General features: G+C 54.9%; 1 protein-coding gene across 13 annotated transcripts in view; it reads left to right on the top strand.

The window, feature by feature from the left end:
• Nucleotides 1–23927, top strand: part of EXD3 (exonuclease 3'-5' domain containing 3) — a 163154-nt gene that overhangs the window by 113225 nt on the left and 26002 nt on the right. The window contains exon 19 of one of the 13 annotated variants that reach the window (XM_015878797.1): nucleotides 14579–14770. The exons of the other annotated variants lie outside the window; for them this stretch is intronic. Within the exon in view, the coding sequence (XP_015734283.1) occupies nucleotides 14579–14584 (6 nt within the window). The 3' untranslated portion in view covers nucleotides 14585–14770. Of the gene's footprint in view, nucleotides 1–14578; nucleotides 14771–23927 lie in introns of those variants that run through there. 13 annotated transcript variants of the gene reach the window in all.

Here is a 23927-nt window from a genome sequence, read left to right as displayed (position 1 = left end):
CCCATGGGAAAGGGATGGGGAACTTCTAGAAACCTCCCACCATAAATTCTCAGCATCATGTGCCTATGGCTCAGTCATGGAGAATGGGTTTATGAGTGCCATCCCCTCAGTGGGAAAGGGAAGTTGGCGCAGGATCTGGGTGTTTCATGGTGAATGTTTATGGCAGAGAGCTTCCAGAATGTCTTTAGAGCATTTAGAATCTGATGGGCTTAAAATCTGGTGTCTTTTATTATAGAAATGCAAATAGTTCTGCTGTTCAGTCGCGTTTATGTGCACATTGTGCTCACAGCTCAATGGCCACCAAAAGTGCCCAAGTCTTGTTCCAGGGCTGGCACAGCCAGTTGTACATCTCCTCACAGACAGACTTTGTAGCCCTCCACCCATCCCAGCAGAGCATCCCATTCCAGCAGAGAAGAGAGCCCACGTGGTCACAGCACAGGGTGTCTGATGGCAATGTTTTGGGATGTGTTACCTTCCTACAGCCCTCTGTGTGTGCAAGGTGAGATCTGAGGGCTGAGCTGCCCATCTGTGGGCTTTATTCACAGCCTTTACTAATCCAGAAATATTGAGACAATGCAGAATATTAATGTTTGCTCATATAGGCCACCCAGCTAGGGAGGTGCTAGAAACAGGCTTACTTCCTTTCAAACTGATGTCGGAACCTCTCTATGACAAATGCAGGCCTGGAATTGCCCTGCACCCCTCCAGCAGCACATGGGCAGAGTGGGGCTGTTGAATCCCTCTGCATCCTGCCCTTGGAACGTGTCCTTGCTAACAGCTACATCTCTCAGCTCTGCTTCTCAGCCAGGTGTCATTTTTTAAGGCTGTTCAAAAGGGACGGGAGACAGAAATAGTGTATTGCAAGAGAGCGGCTGCTCCGAGATGCTGTGGGGCTGCAGTGCTTCTGGTGTCCGGAGCCTCCGCAGCCCTCTCACATAATCATCTTGTAAAGCTGATGTCGAGTTCCTAACAGGCTCCTAATCCGTCCTGACATGCACACAGATGCTCAGCTGAGTGTCATTTCCTGCTCTGAGGAGCCCAGATTGTTCCTGACTGGCCCTCGGGTTTGAGCAATCAGTTTAATTTTTCTCTCTCATTTATTTCTGTGCCTAAGGGAGCTGTGCCTCAGCCCCCTCCTGTAAATCTCCTTATCATACAGCACGCCAAATGCACTCAGCAAGGGCAAGGGCTTTATTTACGAGCCGTGTTGCTGCTGGGTTCCATGACGCTGCAGCTCAGGTTTGCTCTGGGCGCTCTGCAGCTCCGGGCTTTGCTTGCATGCACCCGCCTTGCTCTGCACAGTTACTGTGGGAGCCCATTTCAGTTGAACCAAAGCAAGGTTTAGGCTGAGTGAAGAGCACAGTGTGATTCCTTTCCAGGTTGCTTGCTCCTGCTTTCACACCTAGGACAGCCAGGCCACAGCAGGAGCCCAGCTGGGGCTGTGCAATGTGGCTGCAGCAGCAGCTGCCGTCTTGGGACAGTTCCGTCTTCTCACTCTTCAGAAGGAAACGCTCCACTCAGCCCTTTCCAAAGCAATTTGAGGTTAATTAGCTCCTGGCTTCACTATCTGGCTGTTTTGTTTATCTTTGGTCTGAGCAAGTTCCCTTCCTGTTGTTCCTCCTTCCTGAGCGATGGGGGGAGCCCCGCAGACACCGACCCCTCTGTGTTCAGGGGGCTCTGCATCCCGTGCCGGCTCTGCACCCTGTCCCAGATGTGCCAGCCAGTCCTCGCCTTGTGGGCTGCCTCTCCTTCATCTTTAACTTTGCTCCCGAGTAAATGGGTGCCATTTGAATGCAGGGTGATGGAGGAGAGAAGCACAGTGCTGGGCTCTGTAGTTAGAAGGGAGCTCTTTGCCCTGCTGTGGGCCGCCCTGACCAGCTCGGTCTCAGCTCCTATGGGGAGGCACAGACACGGTGGCTGTGCTGACCAGGTGCTGGGGGTGCAGGGGCCCTTTGGCACATTGCCACAGCCCGTGGGTGGGTGTTGGAGCAGGGAGGTGACATCTGAGCTGCCCCCGGCCCCTCCTTGGAGCCCAGCTGCTAACGCTGGTGGAAGGGATCCAAATACCAGCACATGGGCTGGAGCTCAGCCCTGGGGCAGCCCCTGCTTTGCAGCGGGCATGCACTGGCCATAAATATGGTCCCCTGTGTTACTAATGCCTCCGCCGTAAATGTTTTATGTAACCTCATAAACTCTACGTAGCAGTAATCTTGTAAAGTCTGTGGCCTCTGCTGGACACACATTTTAGGCAAGAAGCCTGGAAGAGCCAGGCCATCTGCAGTGGTAATGAGTTTCTCATCCTTTAAGAAACAGAATAGTCCCTCAGTGGCCTTCCCCGTGCTGAGGACTGCATGGGATTTTGCTAACTTGCATGAAGGCGGAGGATCGAGCAGTGCAGCAGGGAGACCCCGCAGTGAAACTACTGGATATGACCCTTAAATTCATCCATCAAACCGCTGCCATCATGGGACAGGTGAAACAACAGACACTGAGCATGGAAAGATCATCTACATGCAGAGCTATTGCACAGCGTATGAACAGTCACCAGTTCCATGCAGATCCAGAGGTGCTTCTGAATGCAGCTGTTTGCTTTGGGTTGAATTAAGCTCCCTGCAGACTGGGTGGCAGAGGTTGACACCACGTACCGGCTGGGAGCTGCTTTTCCAGGCAGCATTTATCTCCTATTACTTCTGCCTTCACTTCTCTGTCTCGATCCCTTCTGAGCTCCCAGCACAGAGGCAGCTCCCTTCCCATCTCCCCATACTCTGTGGGAGTATACTCATGCACATCTCTTTGCAGTGACTGCTGCAGCACCTGTGCATGACCCCGGTGGTGGACTGTTTGTTCCTGCTGGGTCTTAGAGCATGTGTCCAGAGGATGCTTTTCCCCAGGCCTCTATTTGGGGTGGCAGCAACATAATAAGCAGGGAATAAGGGAAGAGCAGTGCTGTGCAATGGACTGTCCCTTCACGCAGGGACTGAGCAGAAAGCAGTCTTGGAAATACCCAGTGGGAGATGTGTGTGGCCGTGTATCTTCAGTGTCAGATGGTTTGTTCCTGCAGCCAGTCATCAGGTCACACAGAAGAGAAGGCGTCTGTCTGGAGATCTCATTTTCACACTCCCACTGCCTGTGTTTTCAATTCAAATGCTGCCCCAAACTTGCATCTGCTTTCCCTTCCTTTTTTCTTGGCTTTTACTTCTTGCTTTTTTCCCCGTTTGAAGTATTTTTCAGGACTAAGGTGGACAGGAAGGAGCAGCCGGGGTCCCTCAGTTGCTGTGTTCATGTTCTGCTCTGCCAGACCCCCCTCCTATGCCCATGGTCCCACATCTGGCCCGAACCATCTCCACCTCCCAGCCAGGAGGAGTGCAGCATTTCAGCTGCTTGCTCCTCACCACAACCCGCTACTCAGAAATCTGCATCATGAGAAATGTGTGTGAATCCTTTCCAGTTTTCCTGGCTTTTATTTCCCCCGTTGAGCTCAGTCCCTCAGCAGTGTCCATCTGCCCCCCACATGCCGTGGGCTCCCTGGCAGTGGGATTTCCCATGGCAGGGCTCCTCGTGGTCTTCCCTCTTTTCCTGCTGAGTGGGTGGGAGACACCAGTGTTAGTTCTCCGGCCGCCATCTTGGTTCAGGGGGGGTCTGTGCTCTTCACACTGTGTTGAATGCTCTCCAGTATTCAATGGGATTTCGTTTCTATCAGTAGCAGTTCACATAGTGTAGCTCAGCTTCTGGGTTCAGCCTCATTCCGTGCCAGAGAGGTTGTGTCCTGGAGAAACCAGCCAACTGCAAACTGCATGTGGGGCTGATATCTCTGCAACCAATCTTGGCCCCATGCATGGGAGAAACGAGGCTTGGCAGAGCACTGTGCTCTGCTCTGCTGTTCTGTTCCTGCCTGCAGTGTGCTCCTGTGGGGCTGCACCAGGGACCCACTCCCACTCCGTGTTGATTCTGGAGCACCCCCACACTTGTCCCTGGTCCCCACTGCAGCCCTTTAACTGATGAAGTGCTTGCCTCCATGTGCTGGGCACGGTGAGGGGAGCACATAGCTGGCCCTAGTCCTGCAGCTTGCTCTTCCCCTGCTCCAGGTCTATAGTGAGAATCTGAGCCTTTCCATGGCTCCAGCCCATCTGCCAACCCTGGAAACTGCTCTAACAGCCTCTGCTGCACCTGTATGCCACTGACAGCAATAACGTGGCTGATAGGAGACCGGGTTTGAGAACTGCAATGCAGGGGGCAGTCCGGAGCCCTGTGCTGCCTTCCCTGGGCCTGCAGGAGGCTGGGATGCTCCGCAGCCATCGCGAGTGGAGGACATGCAGGGTCAGGGTCTGAGTTTGGATGTGGTGCATCTGCAGCTGCTCCCGACTGCGATGGTGTCACTCACGGCTGGGAAAATCCCTGTTACAGTTGGATCAAGAGGATTAAGAAAGGGAATTGTAAAGGGCCAAGGCACGTCATTTCTCTCCTGGACTTAAAGTATGCACTGAGCTAAGGAGCACTTGGTATGGGAAGCAGTTGAAAGCAGTTGACAGGTGAGGATGTGTGAGCAGCTCGCTGCTACGAGGCGCTGCCTCCAACCACAAATTGCAAGTGTTTGGGCGGTCAGATTCGTTTCCGTTCCCATGCTGCTCTTGTAGGTATCTTGGTGCAGTGCCGTGATGTGCTCAGCAGTGACTTGCTGTTCTGCTCTCGCTGGGAGGGCTGATAGCTGAGCAGAGGTGTGGGGAAAATAAACAGCAAAGCTGAGAGCAGAGAATGCAGGCTGGCCTCTGACACACCGAGGCCTCACCCTGCAGCTCCATCTCACAACTGTTACCTATGATTAAGAGCCCATATCAATCTCAATGTCATGAAAGTCACACAGGCCGTGAAATCCCCACGTTCAATGTTGAAATACAGCATTTGATGCATTTTTGTTTGAAATGCGTAAAATCTGAGTTAGGGATGCCACGGGGAGTGCTCTGGGCCCCATCAGCCGGGAGCGAGCCTGTCACTGCTCCCCCTGTGCTCACCACCATGTGTGATGTTTTCTCCCCAGCTCATCCATGACAAGCGGTTAAAATCGGAGGGATGTTTGCCACAGCCAGCCTGTGAAATCAGCCTCCTCTCTAGGAATGAGAGGCCTCTGTAGTTGTGAGCCAGGGCTGCTCTGCCTGCTGCAGGTTCCCTGCTGGAGAGCAACACCCCGGAGCTGGGGGATGCGGCAGCGCAGTGGTGGTGGGTGATGGAACAGGGTGGTGGGACAAGGTAATGGGGCAGGGTGATGAAGGTAGGACTGGACAGGGAGTGGGGCGGTTGGTGGGAGCTGGGTGATGGAGCAGCGTGTCACTTCTCTGTTAGCCCAGCACTTGCATGCTTGGTGGAAAGGAGTTTCAGCAGTTCAGTCACGAGCAGCACAGGCCATAAAGCCACTGTCTTGATGAGAGTCTCTGCTGGCAAGTATGAAGTGCTTTAGCAGCCAGGCAGCCGCAGGGATGTCCCCGCTCGTTCCATCCGTCCCATGGGATTCCTACGTGCACCTGCAGCTAAAGGGGAAGCAGTGAAGCCTGCTCTGCCGTGCCAGAGGAGCTGCTTGTCACTGCAGCAGGGCTCAGGGTCTGCTCAGGGCTCCGTGCAGCTCCTCTCTGTACAGTTTGTTTTGCTGACTCACTGATCGATAACTCTGCAGTGTGTTTTCCTTTTCCTGTGCAGTTTGTCCCAAGCCTGGCTCTGCCTTTGACATTTCCCACTTATGGAGCACAAATTGGGGTTTGTCCGAAAAAGGGGCCTGCGGGAAAGGCCGGAGCAGCTCCATGCTGAGCGTGGTGGCCTGGCAGCGTTTGTTTGTGCGAGGTAGAGTTCTCACGCTCTAAATATACAGTCTGTGATAAGGGAAGGGAAAGAGCCCAGCATGGAAATATTCCTTCTGTAAGAGAAATAATTCGCTGCTGCTAAAAATATATGTTCATATTATTCCTGCCTTGGTCTCCAGCTTGATGGGAGAGAGTGCACGCAGGCTGCCCTCAGGGGACCCGGCTCCGCTGCAAATACCCATCACTGAGCGGGGCTGTGTGTCCGCTGGGGCCGTAGGATCACGGGGGGGGGAGGGCTCAGCATCTTCGCCCTGATTTATCATCCCCATCTCTTTCTCAGGGCAGTAAAACCTTGGTACGGGGTTACCATGGAGGTCATAGGCAGTAACCTCTAAGCAGGTGCTGACAGTGGGAAAGGAAAGTGATCGGTGGAGTTCCCAGAGCCCATGCGCACACAGGCAGGAATGGTTTTGTTGGAGGGGCCGCGGGCTCGGGGCGGTGGGATGTGTGTAATCCCTTCCTGTCTCATCCCGGGCTGCTGCTTCCTTCCCCAGCTGACACTCCCGGGACTCCCGTTCCCACCCGCGGCGCTTCCGCACCTGAGAGCGAAGCAGCGTCGCCCTGGGGGGCAGCACCGGATTTCCCAGGGACAAAGCCAGCCCGGCACAGTCCTGCCCGCTGCTTTTCCACTGCTCTCTGATACGGAATGAGAAGCAGGTCGTGTGTGCTACTAATGCAGAGTCTGATCATGAACCCAGCAGGACCCTGCAGGGCTCTTCATTCTGTTCTGTGCTCCCTTTTCATTTACTATGGGGTCCTTTTCGCTCTTTAATTCAATGTTTTGGCATTGCTTTTTCATTCTCAGATAACTCCTTTGGGACTGAGCATCTCCCGACCATTGTTTTGCAATTGCACTAGTTTCTAGCGAGGTGCTGAGAGGTAGCAGCATAGGTTCAGATCAGGATTCAGCAACTGGACTGCTTGGTAGGGAAAGCATCACTGCAAAGGCTGAAATACACCTTTTTTGTATACATTCAAGTTCAGACACCCTTATCATGATTATTTCAATAATGTAACGAGTAAGGTGAGGTATCACATCCATCCTGGTACTGGGTGTGGAGTGCGTGTATGGGGCAGGCCTGGCAGGGTGGGGAGCTGCTGCAGGAAGAAAGGGAAAAGCTGCCTCCTTGCTCTTCCTGCCTCAGCCCCTGTCCCTTTTCAATGGCTGGGAAAGGCAGGGCTCAGCTGGCCCAAGGTTGCGTCTTTCTGCCGCCTGGCCTCAGGCCAGCGTGCGTGAGAGCTGCCAGATGCAGCCCAGCTCTGTGTCACGCAGCATCGCAGCCCAGCACCGTGCCCTGCCACACCAGGTGCTGAGTTCTGCCCTGCCAGGGGTCTGGCTGTGATGGGGTGTGGGGAGATGGGCTGGTTATCAAGGAGACAAAAAGGGAGGCAGGGGCCTCTGCTCGGCCCATTGTGTGGGCAGACAAATGGTGAGGGCCCAAATGGTTCATGTCCTTGAGCCCAGGCATTTGCCTGTTGGATGCTCTGGCTTGAAGCAATGTTTGATCCTTGGTAAGAAGTCGGAGCAAAATCAGATCAGCTGCTCCACTGGCAAGGCAGGGTAGCAACAGTGCTATGTCTTATGTAGGGTTGGTTGGTAACTGCTTTAATGCAGCTTTGGACACAGGTGAGATGGAGCAGTTCTTAATGTGCGCAGAATTATTTATCTGTGGCTGCTTGTCTGGCACAACTCCTGGTGCACAGCAGTGTGCTGCCATTGCCTTCACTGCATGTGGGTTTGAACTTAGAGCTGTGTCTCGGTTGCTCAGCATGTCCTTCCTCTTGTCAGCTCCTCAGCATCGTCTTGGTGTGACACTCCATGGCATCGCAGAGCAGCCTGTAGTGCAGAACTCAGGCAGCAGAAGCCAATGGAACAGGACTCTGCAGGGCTGGGTGCTGGGGCTCACTTGCCCCCCAGTAACCTTTCCCACCTTGCTGCAGCCCAGGTAGAGCGGGGTTAACGTGGGGAGCGTCCCTGTGCAGCAGGCTTTTTTGTCTGCTACAATCCAGCTCGTTTCCTGGTGGAGCGCTTTGCGTCCGGTCATTAGGGCTGCTTGGCAGCCGAGCAGAGAGGAAGGCTGGAAGTAAACACAGGCACTCTTGGATCGGTAGCTGGGAAAACCAGCGAGGAGCTGCATGGGATTGCCGTCCCCAGAACCTCCTCCTTGCTTCCTCGCCTTGCAGACAAATGGCTTCCTGCAGGCACGGTGCTCAGCTCCATGGCCACCAACCCATCCCTGACTCTGCCTCTTGTGGGGCTTCCAGTTAGGGGAATCCATTGGGCTGGAGGGGTCAGTGGGCTTTGTGTGCCAGCTCCACGTGGCCCCATGGAAGATCCCAGTCTGTATTAACTCAAAAATAAGATGGATCTGTGTTGGGTCAGTTGTTCTCACCATCCTGCCCTCAGTGCAGAGCTGGGGCACAGGGACCTGCTGCCATGGCCTCTCCTTGCTCTCAGGCTGTTCACCCTGGCCATACGGTGGCAGTGCCATTTGGGGCTGCTAAATTCCTAATTTCGGAGCTTTCACTTTTCTCCTTTGAACAAGACCTGAGGTTTCCTAGACTGAATGGAAGAAATGTGTTTCTAGGTCCCTGGGGTCGGATAGGAAGGCATCATCTTTCTGAACAGCGCAAGGCTGAGTCATAATAGGACGTGACTCTCCCATGGCTACTTCAGCAGTGAGAGCAGGACCCCGTCCCTCAAGTGCTCAGTCTGGGACAGCAGCAGCTCAGCCGCCCATGCAGGGTGTTCACATTTACTTGGACAGATGATGGTCACAGCACTGTGCACTTCCCTGCAGTCCCTTCACCTCTTCCAGGTTTTCCTCTTTCTTTTTGCTAATGAGAAGCAGTTTATCCCATGTCTTCTCCCTGGTTTGGGGCATATATAAGCACATAAACTCCAGGGCTGACAGGAGGTCACACAGTGCCCTGGCTGCTGAGGAATTCCCATCCTGCCCAGTGATGTGCTGGTGCTGTGATGCATCTCATTGCCATAATGGTGGGGTGGGCACAGTGTGAGGGAGCAGCCGGTCTGTGGTTCCCCAGCTCTGCCCCAAGGCTGAGTCTGTGCTGGTAGAGCTGGGGAGCCCACAGCACGTGGAAGGGGATTCCTGAGGTGCCAGGGACACACTGTGTCTCTTGGCTGCCCCTCACCATTAGAGCCGAGCTGTTTAGTCAGTGCGCGACCTTTCCTGCTTTGTATAAACATCACCGTGATTGCAGTACATCACCAGGCGCCGTAATTCCCTCAACACGCGTCCGACATCTCAGTGCTGCAGAGCAGCTGAGGAATCTGGTTCTGCTTTTCTTCCCAGTGCCAGGAGAGCCCAGAGGCCACGGGACTTTCTGAACAGAGGAGTTCAGCTTCCTGCAGCAATAGGGTGAGCTCCAGGTTAAGGCATGATGTTGACCCAGGAGCAGCCTCCATCCAAACCATGGGTCCCTCAGCTGCTTTGGAGGTTTTGCTGTGGTTTCTCCATCTGGGAGCCCTTCCTGGCCTCGCTGTGCATGTTGCAGAGGATGTTGCTGTGACTGCAGGTCAGCACAGATGGTGCAAGGCCACGCACATTGCTGTGGTGCTCAGCTCTGCCATGTCTGGGAGCAGAGTGTTGGACCGGCCCCGTTCACATTCCTGTTGGAGCAGAGGTGTGCAGAGCTGTACTTGCTGATGCTGTGAGGGCTGGCAGTGCCCCAGGACCTGGGGCTGCTGGGACCTGTGTCTGCCTCTGGGGACCAGCGGGCAGGAAGCGCAGCCCCTCCAGCATTCATCTCATTGCTCCGCTCCTGGGGCTTGGTGCCCATCCCACAGCACGACACCACCTTTCTGTGGGTGATGAGCATTGAGGCTGCCAGGACCTCGTGGTCACCTGGCATGGAGGTGTCCCTGTGCTGCTGTGAGCAGAGGTTGTTGTGTGTGGGGTGGGGGATGGAGAACCAGCTTTCTGTCTTCACTGACTTTGTAAATAGGAGGAAGTAGGAGAGACTTGAAATCTCTGATTATCTTCCAAGGGGACTCCCATCCCCTCCAAGGCATGTCTCAACGTCCCAGCCAAGGCTGGAGCCCTTCCAAGAACTGCAGTGTTTCTCATTTTCTTTTGAAGAGCTTTGCTCCTCTCAGTACAGACCCTGCAAGGTGGCAGTGCCCCAGGGCTGCTGCAGGAGCAGCCTGCAGGCAGGGCACGCAGCTGACAAGCAGGCTCCCGCATCTCCTCCTGCCACAGGGCAGACCCGGCTGGGGCAGAGCACCTGGCAGCAGGCTCCATGCAGGGCTGCAGAGCTGGAGTCCTGCTGCTGGGGTTTGTGCATCTGTGAGCTGGTGTGCAGCAGGACCACAGTGCGTGTCCTCCTGCCTGCAGCAAGGTGTGCTCAGGTAGAGCTGTTTCCCAAGGCAAGTTCCTGCTGCTTCCCTCCTCCCACCTACCTCTCTCCTCTAATTTTGTGGATATTTGTGGGTTCACACTGAAGGCGCTCTGTGCTGCGTGGCTCAGTAGAGCCTTTAATGGTTTTGGGGAGCTTCTGAAAGGAGAGATCTAAAAATAAAAGCCATCATGAGCGAGCTCTGCGTGATGCCAAGAATTTCCTGTGGCCCCTCAGGCTGCAGTGAGTGCAAACACCTGTCCACATTGCTCCTCTCGTGCCTGGTATGGGCCTGGCCGGGCAGCAGGGCATGAGGCTTGGGGTAAGCAGTGCAGTTCAGGTGCTGCTCCTGGACATCCTCACCCAGCAGGTCCATGGCAGGGTTAACCACCCCATCCCCTGGCCGAATGCAAACAGGATGGCCCCTGGCCTTGCAGCCAGGAAGGCTGTGAGTCAGCAGCAGCTCCCTCCTGCTGATAGAAAGCCCTACCGGCTTCCCGCAGGGCTGGGGGCTGCAGGGCTGATCGTCAGGCTGAGCACAACCTTGTCAAGGTTATTAAAGGAAATGGCCAACGGTGCCTTGCACAACTCTTGGAAAGCGTCCAGCCATATAAATGGGAAGGGAAGCCGGAAAGAAGAAGTGGGGCTGGTATGTGCCGAGGATGGGACGGAGATGAAAGGTGATCTAAGTATAGTCCTGAGACAAAATGAGCACTTTGCCCTGGTTTTTGGTAGCGATGAAGATGTTGGCTGGGAGGAGGTGACTCATGTGCCTGGGGATGGGAAACACCAGAACCAAATGGAAGCAGCATTTGAGAGCCCTCCATGCAGGCAGGTGGGAGCAGGGAGCTTCTGCAGAAGTGGGAAAGCAGCGGCACAAAGCTGGAGTCACGGAAGAAGGGTTTGCTATAAATCTGTCAAACCACAGGGGCTGATGGTTTGGCTGGAGAACAGCAAATAGAGGGCTGTTAATTGGGGTAAGGAGAATGTGCACTCTGCACGTAGGAGTCTATTAGTCTGAATCTTTTAGTATGCAAAGCTTTAGAATGAACATTAAAATAGAAAATAATTAAGAGCATGGAAAATGGATGAGAGATGGGTTTTCTGAAAGTAAGTGATGCCAGGGAAGATAAAAAGAAACCTGAACTTCTTGATGGAGCAGACGGGATCTGCACAGGTTGTCTGGGCTTCCGCACAGGAGCAAGAAGGTGCTGGGCCGTGAGGGCTGTGCTGGGGGGGTTCTCAAAAATCACCTGTGGAAACGATTCATATTTTTCCTAAATAGCTTTGGCACGAGCTGTAGAAATCGCTAATGAAATTCGGTAATTACCCATAATTGGGAATCATCAAAACAAAGGAGCTGGGGGAAATTGCGCATAAAGAGCCGGATGCCCTTCAGGATGAGAGAAATACTCCGGTCTAAAACATCCCTCCTGGATTTTCGCTCTCTCCACCACTTCCATAGTCCTGTTGTTTCTGTGCCATTGGCTGTGGAGTCCATTCCAGGTACTGGTGCTGGCAGTGTGATAAGGTCTGAGCGCAGCCCTCTGTTTTTTGTAATAGCCCCATGGGATGCTATTTTGCATTGTGGCACAGAAGGTGGTAGAATGGGAAGAAAATAAACCTGTTACAAAGTCTGAGCTTGCTGAATACTCAGGCAGCGCTGGGGGTGACTGGTGAGTGTCCCGCACAGCACCCGGGATTGTGAGCAGACGACTGAGATGGAGCCCATCAGGAAGCAGAGCTCGTCCTGCTGGTGCTGCTCCCATCTGCACGGAGCTTTTACAGAAATTGATGATTATTTTATGTAAACACGAGGCGGTTTCGAAACCGCTTGGATCCTCTCCTATCTCAGGTGCTGGCAGGAAGCCTCCAGCCCCCCCTGTGCGGCGCTGGGAACGCGGCCCATTCACCACCAGCTCTGGCAAAGTGTTTTTTCAATCCATTCCTGTTTAAGCAGCGTGGTATCAGGGGGGTAATTGCTCTTTGGAATTGATCCCAGAAGAAAATCTTTCAGTTCTTTCTTATCAGGTTCTTTCTTGCAGGGCGAGATACCCACACGACTTATCTCCCTCTTCAGCGCTGGCCTCTAATTACTATTTAAACAGCTCATTAGAAAACTTTCAATTAAGCGCTGTCATGGAAGCTGGAGATCAGCTCGGGATCAAACTGGTGCAGTGCTGCCCTCAGGGCTCACCTGGGGGACTGAGCCCCCTCCTCTGCCGTCCGTGCACACCCAGAGCTGGGACAGGGCTGTGCTCAGCCCACTGCAGTGACACGCACCACAGCAGCTGGTGTGAGTGAGAAATAGGGATGTGAATCCACTCGCTGGTGAGGGCTGGAGTTGGGGTTGGGTTTTGGGTTAGATTTAGGGTTGGGGTTAGGATCTCCATCAAACCCCTGTTAGGGTTGGGGTTATGGTTAGAATCTCCATCAATACCCCTATTAGGGTTAATGCTGGGGTTAGAGTCAGGGCTGGGGTTAGGGTTAGAGCCTGCTCTGGCTCTGCATGGCACTGACAGCACTCAGCACAGCATGGAATCCCCCAGCAACGCTCCTGTGCTGCGGACAGAGCAGCCGCTCCGTGTCCTGGCTCCCGGACAGCTCAGCCCCAGAGGAGCCACTTCTTGGCATTCATCTCTTACTGGGTTTTTCAGCAGGAAAACCGCAAATGTTTAATAAATATCACTGTGCAAAGCATGCCAGGCAGCACCCAGCAAAGTGTGCGTGTGTGCCCTTTGGGCTGGCGTGCACGCTTTGCAGAAGTGGGCCCTGTAAATATTTTCTTGACATTTAGGAAGTTTGGAGGAGTGCTCATTATGCTGCTGCCAACTTGAGGATCGTGGCGTGGGGAGTGTGGCCTCAGAACAGCGCAGCTCAGGGCTCACTGCTCTGCCATAGAGAGCTGTGGAGGTGGGGTCAGGGCACTCCTCACTCCCTTTGGATATTTATAAGCATTGGTCGTAGAATCACAGGATGGCCTGGGTTGCAAAGGACCACAATGATCATCCAGTTCCAAGCCCCTGCTGTGTGCAGGGTCACCAACCACCAGACCAGCGTGGCCTTGATTGCCTGCAGGGATGGTCAGATTCTCTCTCCCCCGACAGCCCTGGGGCTCCCAGCATCTCCCCATCAGGAAAGCGCTGTGCTCTGTGCTCTGTGCTCTGTGCAGTTCTGTCTGCCTGGAGCTGGAGATCCCAACGCTGCACCGTGCTCCAGCTGTGCCCTCCCCAGCTCTGTTCACTTGGAAACCTCTCCCGGGTGCAGCTCTTCCCCCAGGTGTTTCACTGTGTGGATTCTGGTCCATGAGCTGCCCTGTCCATGTGCCCACAGCAGCAGTGGGAGCTCAGAGCCGTGGCTCCTTCCGTCCCATTGAACTTTTATCTGTTATTCTTGGGGAAGCAGCTCTGGGGTCAGCCCGGACGGGGAAATGAGGGCCAGGGCCATGGAAAACTCGGACCCCAGCGCCACCTCCTATTATATAGATATAAATGGAATGGAAAATTATTTGGGATAAAAGTGCACTGCCCTCTGAGAAATGTTCTCACAGAACCGCCTCCGAGAGCGCCTGAACTCCATATCTCAGCGTGGGGCTGCGCTGGGGGGGTCCTGTGGGCAGGGGGTGTGCAGGGCGCATCCGGCTCCACTCGAGCTCCTTTGACACGTGGCAGCGGGCAGTGCAGAGCACGGGGCAGGGAGGTGAGCAGCCATTCCCTGTCCATTCCCAGCTCGTCGCTTCTGGGCTGTGCTGTGCTCACTGCTGGATGCAAAGAGCAGCACTGGGCTGTGCTGCTGCAGCCCTGCAGAGCTGGGACTCTCCCCATTGCACAGCCAGGCCTTGTCTCTCCTGCTGCCTCCCAGCACCTCCCATAGCCAGAGGGTGATTTCTTGCTATTCCCATTTAGGTGCCGACATCCAGCCATAACCACGCACCTGCGTGGCCCTGTAATTATGGGCTGGACTGAGGGATGTGAGCGGGAACAAAAGTCAGGCAGCTCACACAGCCACGTGCACAGGGAGGCAACTGGGCAGATATTTCATTTGCTTTTTAGGGAATCATTTTGAAACAGCTGTTAAGGGCTTCATCGAGGGCAGAAGTCAAATCTCAGCAGTCAATTCATGCAAAGCTCTGGCAAAACGCTGAGTCCTAATTCCATACCCAGAATGAGGTGGCTGGGTCATTAAAAAATCCATTTGTAAGTACCCAAAAATCAATGTGGTGATAGGAGCCAGGCACTCTGGGCTGGCCAAGAGCAAATGTCTGGTCTGTTTCTCAGTGCCATAAGAGCCCTGCTGGGTAAGGGGAGGAAAAGGCAGAAGCTCCAATGCTCCAGTTCTGCAGTGACCAGTTGGTTTGTGTCTCATTTCAGTTCTGAAGAGGAGCTGATCTGCTGGCCAGGACTGCTCCCCACCTGAATTCATAGAGAGGCTCCTGAGCTCCCTACAGGGCAGAGGCAGAGAGCGCTGCGTCCTGAAGCTGTTTGGTTTTATGTTTACTTCCATTGATGTAACTGTTGTTAAATTCTGTGTTAATAATAAAATTGATCTGGTTATGCTCAGCACGGGGACAATGAGAGCCTCCTGCTGCCCCTCTGCACTCATCCAGCACAGCACTCTGCAGGCAGAACACGCAGTGTTCTGTCCTTACTGGCAGGAAAGCCAGTAAGGAGATGCAGATAAGTTGGGAAGCAAAATGTAAGGTGAGGTTTTGGGAGGCAGGAGCTCCCAGTCAGAGTAAATCACCTGAGCAAACAGCCTGAAAAAGCAGCCCCCATGGAGAGACAGAATAGGGAGATGGGGACATTGCTCAAAGAGAAATGGGATCTGCCCCCCCAACCCATGGAGCACACAGAAACATGCAGTGCGTTCTGACAAGGAGACTTTATCCACGCATTGCAGGGCTGCATGCCCCAAGCCAACGGCTGCTCTGCTCCCTGGGCTTGTTGCGCTGTTGGCTCATCTTTGCTATGGTCACCTCGGGGGCAGGTTGTGCATTTTGCAGCTGGGTTTTGCTCTGTGCCACAGGCTGCAGGTTTCTGCAGGGAATGCTCAGCAGCATTCGGCTGCTGCCTGCAGGCTGCAGGATGCTGGGATCAGCATCAGGAGGTGGGAACCTCCATCCTACATGGGAATGCCGGACATGGCCCAGCTTGGCACGCGTCCTGCAGGCTCATGGCCCACGTTGCTCAAGGAAAGTCAGAGCACAGTGAGAATAAATGGCACGGTCACTGGGGGTCTGGCTCTGCGGAGAGATGTGAGGCACGTTGCTGGGGCAGGTGGCTGTCCCCACTTACAGGCTGGATGCCCCCAGCAGCACACAGTGGCAATGCCCTGCTCTCTTCCCATGCCTCCCTGTGCAGTGATGGGCTGGTGGCCGGGCTCACCAGAGATGCTGGGAGAGCTTTTTTTCCCAGGCAGATTACATCGCCGTTTTAGCTTCATTCCCCCCCAACACACCCCCCTTCCTCTGTTATTTTGGTGCCTTTCCCCAAGGGAAACAAAGTTAGCTCAAATGCTGTTCCCACCAGAAAGGCAAAAGCTCCCCCCCCCCTTTTTCCTTCCTCTTTTGGGTTCATGGTAATGTGTCCCATGACAAAACAAGCACAAATCCATGCACAAAGTGCTTTGCCTTTCTCCTTAAAGGGAGAGTCCTTCTCCAGGGCTGGTGCCTGGGGCCAAGCTGCCATCATTCAGAGGTACCTCTGATGGAAGGAAGGGCAAAGCTGACTCTACCTGTGGAGGAAGCAGCCCAGGCCAAGACATGATGGGCCTCCTCTGGTGGGAGGAAATAGGTCTTGTGGATGGGCAGTGTCCTCAAATCACAGCGTGGTTGGGTTGGAAGGGACCTTACAGCCCCCCAGCCCCAGCCCTGCCATGGGCTGCTTCACCCCCACTAGCTCAGCACACCCAGTGCCCATCCATGGTCTTGAGCACCTCCAGCACTGGGGCACCCACAGCTCTGTGCAGTCTGGAGCTGAGTATGGATGTGAGAATTGATTATGAGTATGGAGATGGTATTGAAGGGGGGTCAGTGGTGTGGCCAGAAGAGCTGGGCTGGAGGTCTTCTGGATTCACTTCAGCCGTTCTTGGTGGAGAAGTCTCCATGAGATTGTGTTGCTTGTGCTTGTCTGTAACGCACAGGGAGAAAAGGCCCCTCCTGGAACTCCAAAGTCAACATCCAAACTAATTCAGGGACTCATGGGTCCCTTCCATTTGGAGGTATTTTGTGATTCTATGTCAGAGAACATTTAAGCTGCCTTTGGCGTATGTGGCCACCATAGCCCCCATCCCACTGGGAACAAAACATCTCTACTCCATGCAATTTGCCCACCAGAACTTAACCTCCAGCACACTGCCACTGCGTATTTAAGACACAGCATTTCAGTACATCCTCCTAAACGGAGGGGCTGCACATGTTTGTGTTTCCTCGCCGGTGGTGAATGAATGGTGGGAGCCCGAGGAAGGAGCTTCCTATTTCTGCAGCTCAGTGATTTTTCATAATGAAACGTTGGCGGTTCGTGCTTGGTGCCTGCTCCTGTGGTAAGGTGTCTGAAAAGGAAAAAGTACAGAATAATGGTTGAAATAAAACCCAAATGCAAATAGCTGCTCCTGATGGGAAAGGCAACGTGAATCTTTGATTTACATCTGAGGTTTCAAAGAGGAGAGGAGAGGATTTGCAAACAATGCTGAACTTGGAACATTGGGGAAGTTTGTTGGGAGCATTCCTGCCTGGTGACCAGGGGCTTCACAGCCTGGGTGCTGCCCCTGCCCAAGTGCTGCTGTTGGCAGGGCTGCTCTTCCCATCCTGTGTGCTTTGGGATCAGTGACAGAAGGTGAAGCCCTGACCTCCAGGCTGGTGTGCGATGCTGAGAGGCCTCTGGGTCCCATAGGTGGGGATGTGGGAGAACTGCAGAGCTCCCGACATGGGACGGATGCAGCCCAGCTCATCCATCAGGAATGGGGGGATGTTCCGCGTGGAGTCAGCATGGGAAAATATTTTATCAAAGAAACTGGGAATCAAAAAATAAAATTAAAATCTAAACATGAGTTTGACACAGGGCCACGTGAGTGAGGGCTATTTTTATTTCCTTCCTGATTGTTCCTCTTGTTTCCATCATCGTCAAGGCTCTGTATGGTGGAATTACTCACTGCATGAGATGAAGTAAGCAGGGTGCACGAGGCTTCCCAGAGTCAGTGCAACCCCCAGCAGAGATGGGAGCTGTGATGGGGGCTGGCAGCACCAGGGTTGGTGCCAGGGACGGCACCGGGACCAATGGGGCCTGGCACTGGGAAGGGCTGATGGGACAGTGAGGCTCTTTGTGGTCACTGACATACAGGATGATCCAGCGGGTGCTGGGAGGTGGGAAGGAAGGCTGGTGCTGCGCATTCATTGCTCGGTTGTTCTGTTCTGGTTTGGTCTTAATATGCACTTAGTGAACCCAAGGAGCCTGTGCTGAGGGCGTCACCCAGGTACGGGCTTGATGTGCTCCTGTGGGCAGGTGAGGGGAGGAGGAGGAGCTGAGCACCAGCTCTCAGTGCCAGCAAATGCCAAACTGGGTTTTCCCTGAGCACCAGGTCCTGGACCCATGTGCTGTGGGGGCTGTGGGGGCTGTGGGGGCTGTGGGGGCTGTGGCTGTCACAGGTGTCTGTACCGGCTGCACCGTGCACATTCTTTCTGCCTGCTCGGTCTCCCAGTACACCTAACAAAGGGCAATACCAGTTCCTTCCATTTGTGCTTGCATGGCTGTGTCGGTGCTCACACATTGCCTGAAAAATAGGAAGAGAAAAAGTTCTGTGGCTGCTGTCACAGCCGGGAGGTGCTCGGCAGTGAGTGGAGTCCCGCTGCTCAGTGGAGGATCCCTGCGATGATCCTGTAACAGCACAGAGCAGTTACAGAGCACTTTCCATTTGCAGAGCACAGCCCCGTCAGCTGATCTATTTACTAATCCTTCGGACTGATCTCCTGGAGTTAATGGGGGTTATTTGAAAGCTGGAGTGTGCACACTAATGGCTTTGGAGCCGGATTGGAATAAGGCCTGTTTGGCACAGTGGCGCCGTGCTTCCCGCATTGCTTTCTAGGCAAATTCTGATGCATTTGAGATTTTGTTTCTTATCGCAGAATCTGCTCCGTGTTTGTCTGATATGTTCATAACTGATAAGCTGTGATCCCATCTGTCTGCAGCACCGTGTCCAACAAATACCCACCTGGGCACTGATTCCTTGCTGGGCTACAGAGGAGAGCTGGTGGTGATGGGGATTGGGCACATCCTCATGGACAGCAATAGCTGGAAGTGCACCTTGGTCAGATGTGAGGATAAGAGGAGGAAAGGAGGGTGTTTGGGAGGACACTGAGTGTCTTTGAGGTTTCCAGGGAACCTGAATACACCCACCTGCCGATATCAAAGCTCCCACTGCTTGGCAGACCCGTAGCACCACTGCCAGCCCCAGTGCAGAGCTGCATTGGCAGCACGTCTCTCCAAACCTCTCCCCCACCCCAGTCTCGCCTTTGTGAGCACTGGGGTTCCCTGGCAGACCCCGTTCCCACACTCATAATCCTTGGGTCAGTGGAGGCACAAAGGAGCTGCTGGGAGCCAGGGTGTGGGGCAGAGCCGGCCCCGCTGCCACTGCCTCCTTTCTTTCTCACTGCGGACAACCTTCAGTTTTCTCTGCTAATCCTTCCCTTTAATCCCCTTCACCTCTCCTCGCCGGGGTCGGGGTGTTTTCTTGTGTGCCCTGTCAGCCCCATCCCAGTGTTGATGGTGAATCTGAGCAGGGATGTGTCCAGCCCCACACACCACAATGTCCTGCTGCTTTCTGGTGTCTCAGAGCCGCCACTTGGTGCTGCCATCAGCTCCCAGAGCCTGTGTGGAGCATCCCAAAGAGCTGTGGGGCAGTAGGAGGACAAGTCTGCACTTCCTCATGTGGCATGGCCCTGACCCATGGCCACGTCCGTGGGTTTGTCCTGGTGCTAAACTTCATCTCCTGATGAGATCCAGGCCCAGGGCTCACACACACAGCAGAGCACAAAGCACATTCTGCAGCCCCACATCATGTAGGATTGGGAAAGCAGCGAGAAGAAAGTGAGGCTGCGGTGGGAGGAGCAGCTCGGGGTGGGAGATAAGCTCTTCCTGTTTCCCACAGCGCCCCGGGCCTCTTATCTGCAGCCCCGCACACAACCAACACAGGGCCAGCCCGGCTGATTCCCACAGTGCAGGATGACCCATCAGTGCCTGCAGCTCCCGGGTCTACAGGAGGGTGCTGTGGCCCCATTCCTGCACAGCAGGCAGCACCCTGCAGGGAGAACCTGGGGCTGGTTCCTTCCAGCATCACCTGCTCAGGATTTGGCTCTTCCCATAGTCCTGTTCCTCCTTAACCGTTTTTTGGGGCTATGAATTACCAGCACCCTTCCTGTTGGCACAGCGGTGCGGTGCAGTCCATCCCACCCCACGCCATCCCATCCCATCCCATCCCATCCCATCCCATCCCACCCCATCCCATCCCATCCCATCCCCATCCATGTCCATCCACCCACAAGCTGCCCATCCATCCCACTCGCATCCCTCCCATCCCATCACCTCCACCATCCACACAACTACCATCCCCATCCCATACGCGGCCATCCCACTCCCGACCGCCACCGACCATCCACCATCCCTATCACCATCCCAGTCCATCTCCATCCCCACCGCCATCTCCATCCCATCAACACCATCGATTTCATCACCCACATCTCACATCACCATCCCATCCCCACAGGCCATCCCCACACTGTCGGCTCCGTTCGCAGTTATTTACTACAACAACACGCACTGTGTGAACTCCCTCCAGGCCAAAAATAACTACCGCCCCATTAACTCAAACTGTTTGTTTGTTTTCGGCTCCGCGGTGCCCTGATCCCAGCACGGGGCTGCCACCCCAACAGCTCCGCTGTGCCCGATGGAAGCGGCAGAAGCAGAGCACACGTTATTGCCTGGTTGGGTTCTTATTTGTTCTGCTTTGCATGGGGTCTCCCCTCGGAGGCTGAGCCTTGCAGGGTCCGGGGACCTTTGTTGGTATTGGTGAGCAGCAGGACTGCAGGCACCAGCACAGAGCACAGAAGGGACCTTCCTCCTCCTCAGAGGGAAGCTGTGCAGTCTGGGCTTTGTTCTGTGCAGGCGCAGTACATAACGTGGCTGTTCTGTTTGTTAACCCAGCTGAGAAGTTTGCGGTTGTCACCAGATTGATTTCTGGCTTAAGGAAGCTCTTGCCACTGCTTCGCTCCTCGTTTGACAGCAGAACACTTTCCCACCCAGACAGCTTCCTCCTGCCTGACAGCTGTAACTGAGGGCTGGTAGGTGTGTGTGGGAGCAAACAGGGCATCCCATGTGGGGACTGGGACTCTCCTAAGGGGACTCTGTGCAGCCCTGTGAAGGACTCGGGGTCCTGCTGGACAAGGAGCTGGACATGAGCAGCAGTGTGAGCTTACAGCCCCAAAGGCCACCAGCGCCCTGGGCTGCACCCACAGAGGGCTGGCAATGGGCATGGGGGGGATTGTCCCCTCTGCTCTGCCCTTGTGAGGCCCCATCTGGAGTAATGAGTCCAGGCCTGGGCCCCCAGCAAGACACGGGGCTGCTGGAGGGTCAGAGGAGGCCATGAGGACACTCAGAGGCTGCAGTGCAAAGTCAGGCTGGTGCCGAGGTGTGCAGTGTTCCCAGTGGGTCGTGTGATGGCATTTTCCTCCCTGGCATTACAAAGGTGCAGGAGATGTTTATGGTGTGGGCTGGCATGGGAGGTTTGTCACTTCTGCTTTCTCCTCTGGGAAAATGTTCATAAAACAGAAACTAATAAATTTTAAAGGACACTTTATTTATTTTTTCTTATTTGAGTCAGGGGAGCAGTCAGTGCTGTTTGCTGCAGGTAATGGATGGGGTGGATGTTTAATGCATGGATGCAGCCACACCTGATTTGCTCACCAACCTGTCACCTGCAAACCCTCTGACAGCCCACACTGAGGGATCTGGAACTCCCAGCGCTTCCTTCAGGGCAGAGATGGGCTCAGCACGAGCCCTGTGACCAAGGGGCCTCTCAGTGTCTGCCTGGCTCCTGCTGTGGGGATCAGACCCTGGTCCCTCAGCTGCAGGGAGCTTTGAAGGCTGCTCTGCATCTCACCATGCAGAGCTCTCCCCTTTGCCTCCTGAACATGTTCCAGCCTCAGAGTGGCTGCAGAATGTCTGTGACTGGGAGAATATGCTTGGGAATAAAGGCAGCCGAGAGCAGGAGATGTGTGCACTGGGGTATGGGCAGGCATTAGGTACAGGTTTGGGTTGGGTGTAGTGTGGGTATGGGTATAGGTATTCATTGGATATAGGTGTGGGTATGGATTAGGGTATGTGTTGGCTGCTGCATCTTTTCGTTTCCCTTTTTGGCTCCCTGGGGGCTCTGCCAGCCCTTGTCCACAGCTGGGGATGGTGCCAGTGTGGACACAACTTGGGTTAATCCTAAACACGTCCCCCGAGCTCAGCAAGGCTCGTGCAGCTCATTCCCACCCCCAGCCCCAGGCCGCAGTGCTGCTCTCCACTGCTGATCCTTCAGCGCGGGGCCTCCCACGTCGTGCTGTGGGTCACATCCCCTGAGGGCGTGGGGCACTGCTCCCCTTCACAGCTGCATGCACAGAATCTCCTGGCAGACCAGGGCCGTGCAGTGCTTGCATGAAGTCAGGCTTGGATCGGGGCCCAATGGATGCTGCGTGTCCTGCCCGGGGTCTGCACTGTCCCCAGATGAGACGAGTCCCAGCAGAGCCACGGGGCAGCTTTGAGTTCTCCCTTGGGGGATGCAGTGTGCTGCAGCGGGGAGCAGCCTGCAGGTCCCTGCCCACTCCACATGCCCTGCTCACGGTGCCGGGCTCATTCCAGCCCTCACTGGCACCGGTGCCTGGAGCAAGGCTGTGCTCTGTGAAGGGGGAGCCCCCGGCTCCCTGCTCCCACCTCAAACAGCCCTGACTGTTTGTTACCACTTCACTCTCTGCTCACTCCTGGGACACAAAGGCCAAAGCTGCCAGTTTGCCCGGGGTGACCCCCGGTGCCCTACAGATCTAACCCCTTCCTTGGAAAGACAAAAATCCCATTGCCTCGCACCTCCATCTGTTTAGAGAACAGTTTAACCTAACAAGATTAGCATTGGAGGTCGTCTCTTCTTCTTTTACTTTTTTTCCCTGCCGTTCGCTAAGAAAACAGCATTGGATTTGGGACAAAAGCTTGAAAACCCTCATTTGTAAGTAGCGAAGCCTTTGGAAACTGTTTTGTTCCTGAGCTGTCTTGGGAAGGGGCTCATGGATCCTCCACCAGAGCAAGCAGGGGAGCAGCCCGTGTGGGGATGGAACAGGGTCCAACGTGGGGCTTCTGCTGTGACTGGGGGCACAGAGTCACTCTGCCCTGACAAGGTGTGCCCAGCAGGGCTGTGCTGGTTCACACTGCTCCCATGGGTACCACCAGCCTCCATCCCACATCAGATGCAGCTGCAGTGGGAGCAGGGAGCAGAGCAGCAAACCCTGGAGCCCAGCTTTGCCGGGGCCTGTGTGTGTGCGTGCAGCCTGTGCTGCTGTCAGGGGCTGGGGAGTCCCCGGGGAACCGGAGGGGGAAAGGTAAAGGGTTTGATTTTCATTCTTTGGGACCGTTTCCCCTCCCTCTCTCCCACTCTCCCATCCCCTCCTCTCCCCCCTCTGCTTTTTGCCACATTGTGCTGAGCTTGAATCAGACCTTCACAAAGGGGATTAGAGGCTCGGTGCTGATAAATAGCAAAGCAGGTTGGAAGCGTGGGAACCAGCCATGGCGCAGCGCAGAGGGACATTCCTGCTCCGGAGGGCCGGGCAGGAGCAAAAGTCCGGGCTAACCCCGGGTCACCGGGGGGACCCAGCGCCTGAGAAGATTTGTTCGGACACTGGCTTTTGTTGTGCACAGTTCCGTGTCAGCCCAGCGTGCATCTCGCCGCTATTGATGGGGAAGGAAAGCGCTATTGTCAGGCGTGCGAGGGCCCCCTGCTCACTGCCGTGCTCGGGGGGTTACGTGGGAATGGTGGTGCTGGTGCATGGGGCACCCCGGGCTGGTTTGTGGCCCTGGAGCTGGAGCAGGGGATGGCAGCACACTTAGGGGTTGTGGGGTGGGAGCTTGGAGGGTGTTTTGCTTTATCTCAGCCTCGGTGTTATCAGTGTATTTCCCAGCTGGAGAAGATGAGGCAGGGCCGTGCCAAAAGTCACATCGGGAAACTGCTGCTGGAGGTGGGTGTGCTGCCAGCAGCCACCTTCTGTAGATCCAGCAGTGTCTGTGTGCTGCTCTCTGGGTGTCGGAGCGTTTCCATCCATCTCCAGCCCCTGTCTAGGACACAGTTCCAGTCTGCATGCAGACACCCCAGCAGAGATGGGAGAAGGGCCTGGGGCAGCACAGAGCTGGGTCCAGCCCACACCATGGAACCTCCTGCTCCAGCCTCATTTTGGGAAAGGAACGGGTGGGGAATTTCCCTGATGAAGCACTGTGTAGTGTACAGTAAAGCTGCCCTGAGAGGCCTAATGAAGCTCAGCTGCTTTGCATCTGGTGCCCAGGCTTGTTACAGCATCTTGGAGCATCTGGAGCCGCGCAGCATGCCATGGTGGGAGCCTGCTGGGAAAATCCCTCCGTCCCTCCTCCAGCTTTCCCCTGTGACCTGGCAGTGAGGGCCTGCAGATGACCTCAAACCCTACAAGCTGCC

This window comes from Coturnix japonica, chromosome 17, assembly GCF_001577835.2.
Source record: "Coturnix japonica isolate 7356 chromosome 17, Coturnix japonica 2.1, whole genome shotgun sequence".
NCBI lineage: Eukaryota > Metazoa > Chordata > Aves > Galliformes > Phasianidae > Coturnix > Coturnix japonica.
The sequence above is the reverse complement of the archived record's forward strand: the minus strand, read 5'-3'. Positions and strand labels throughout refer to the sequence as shown.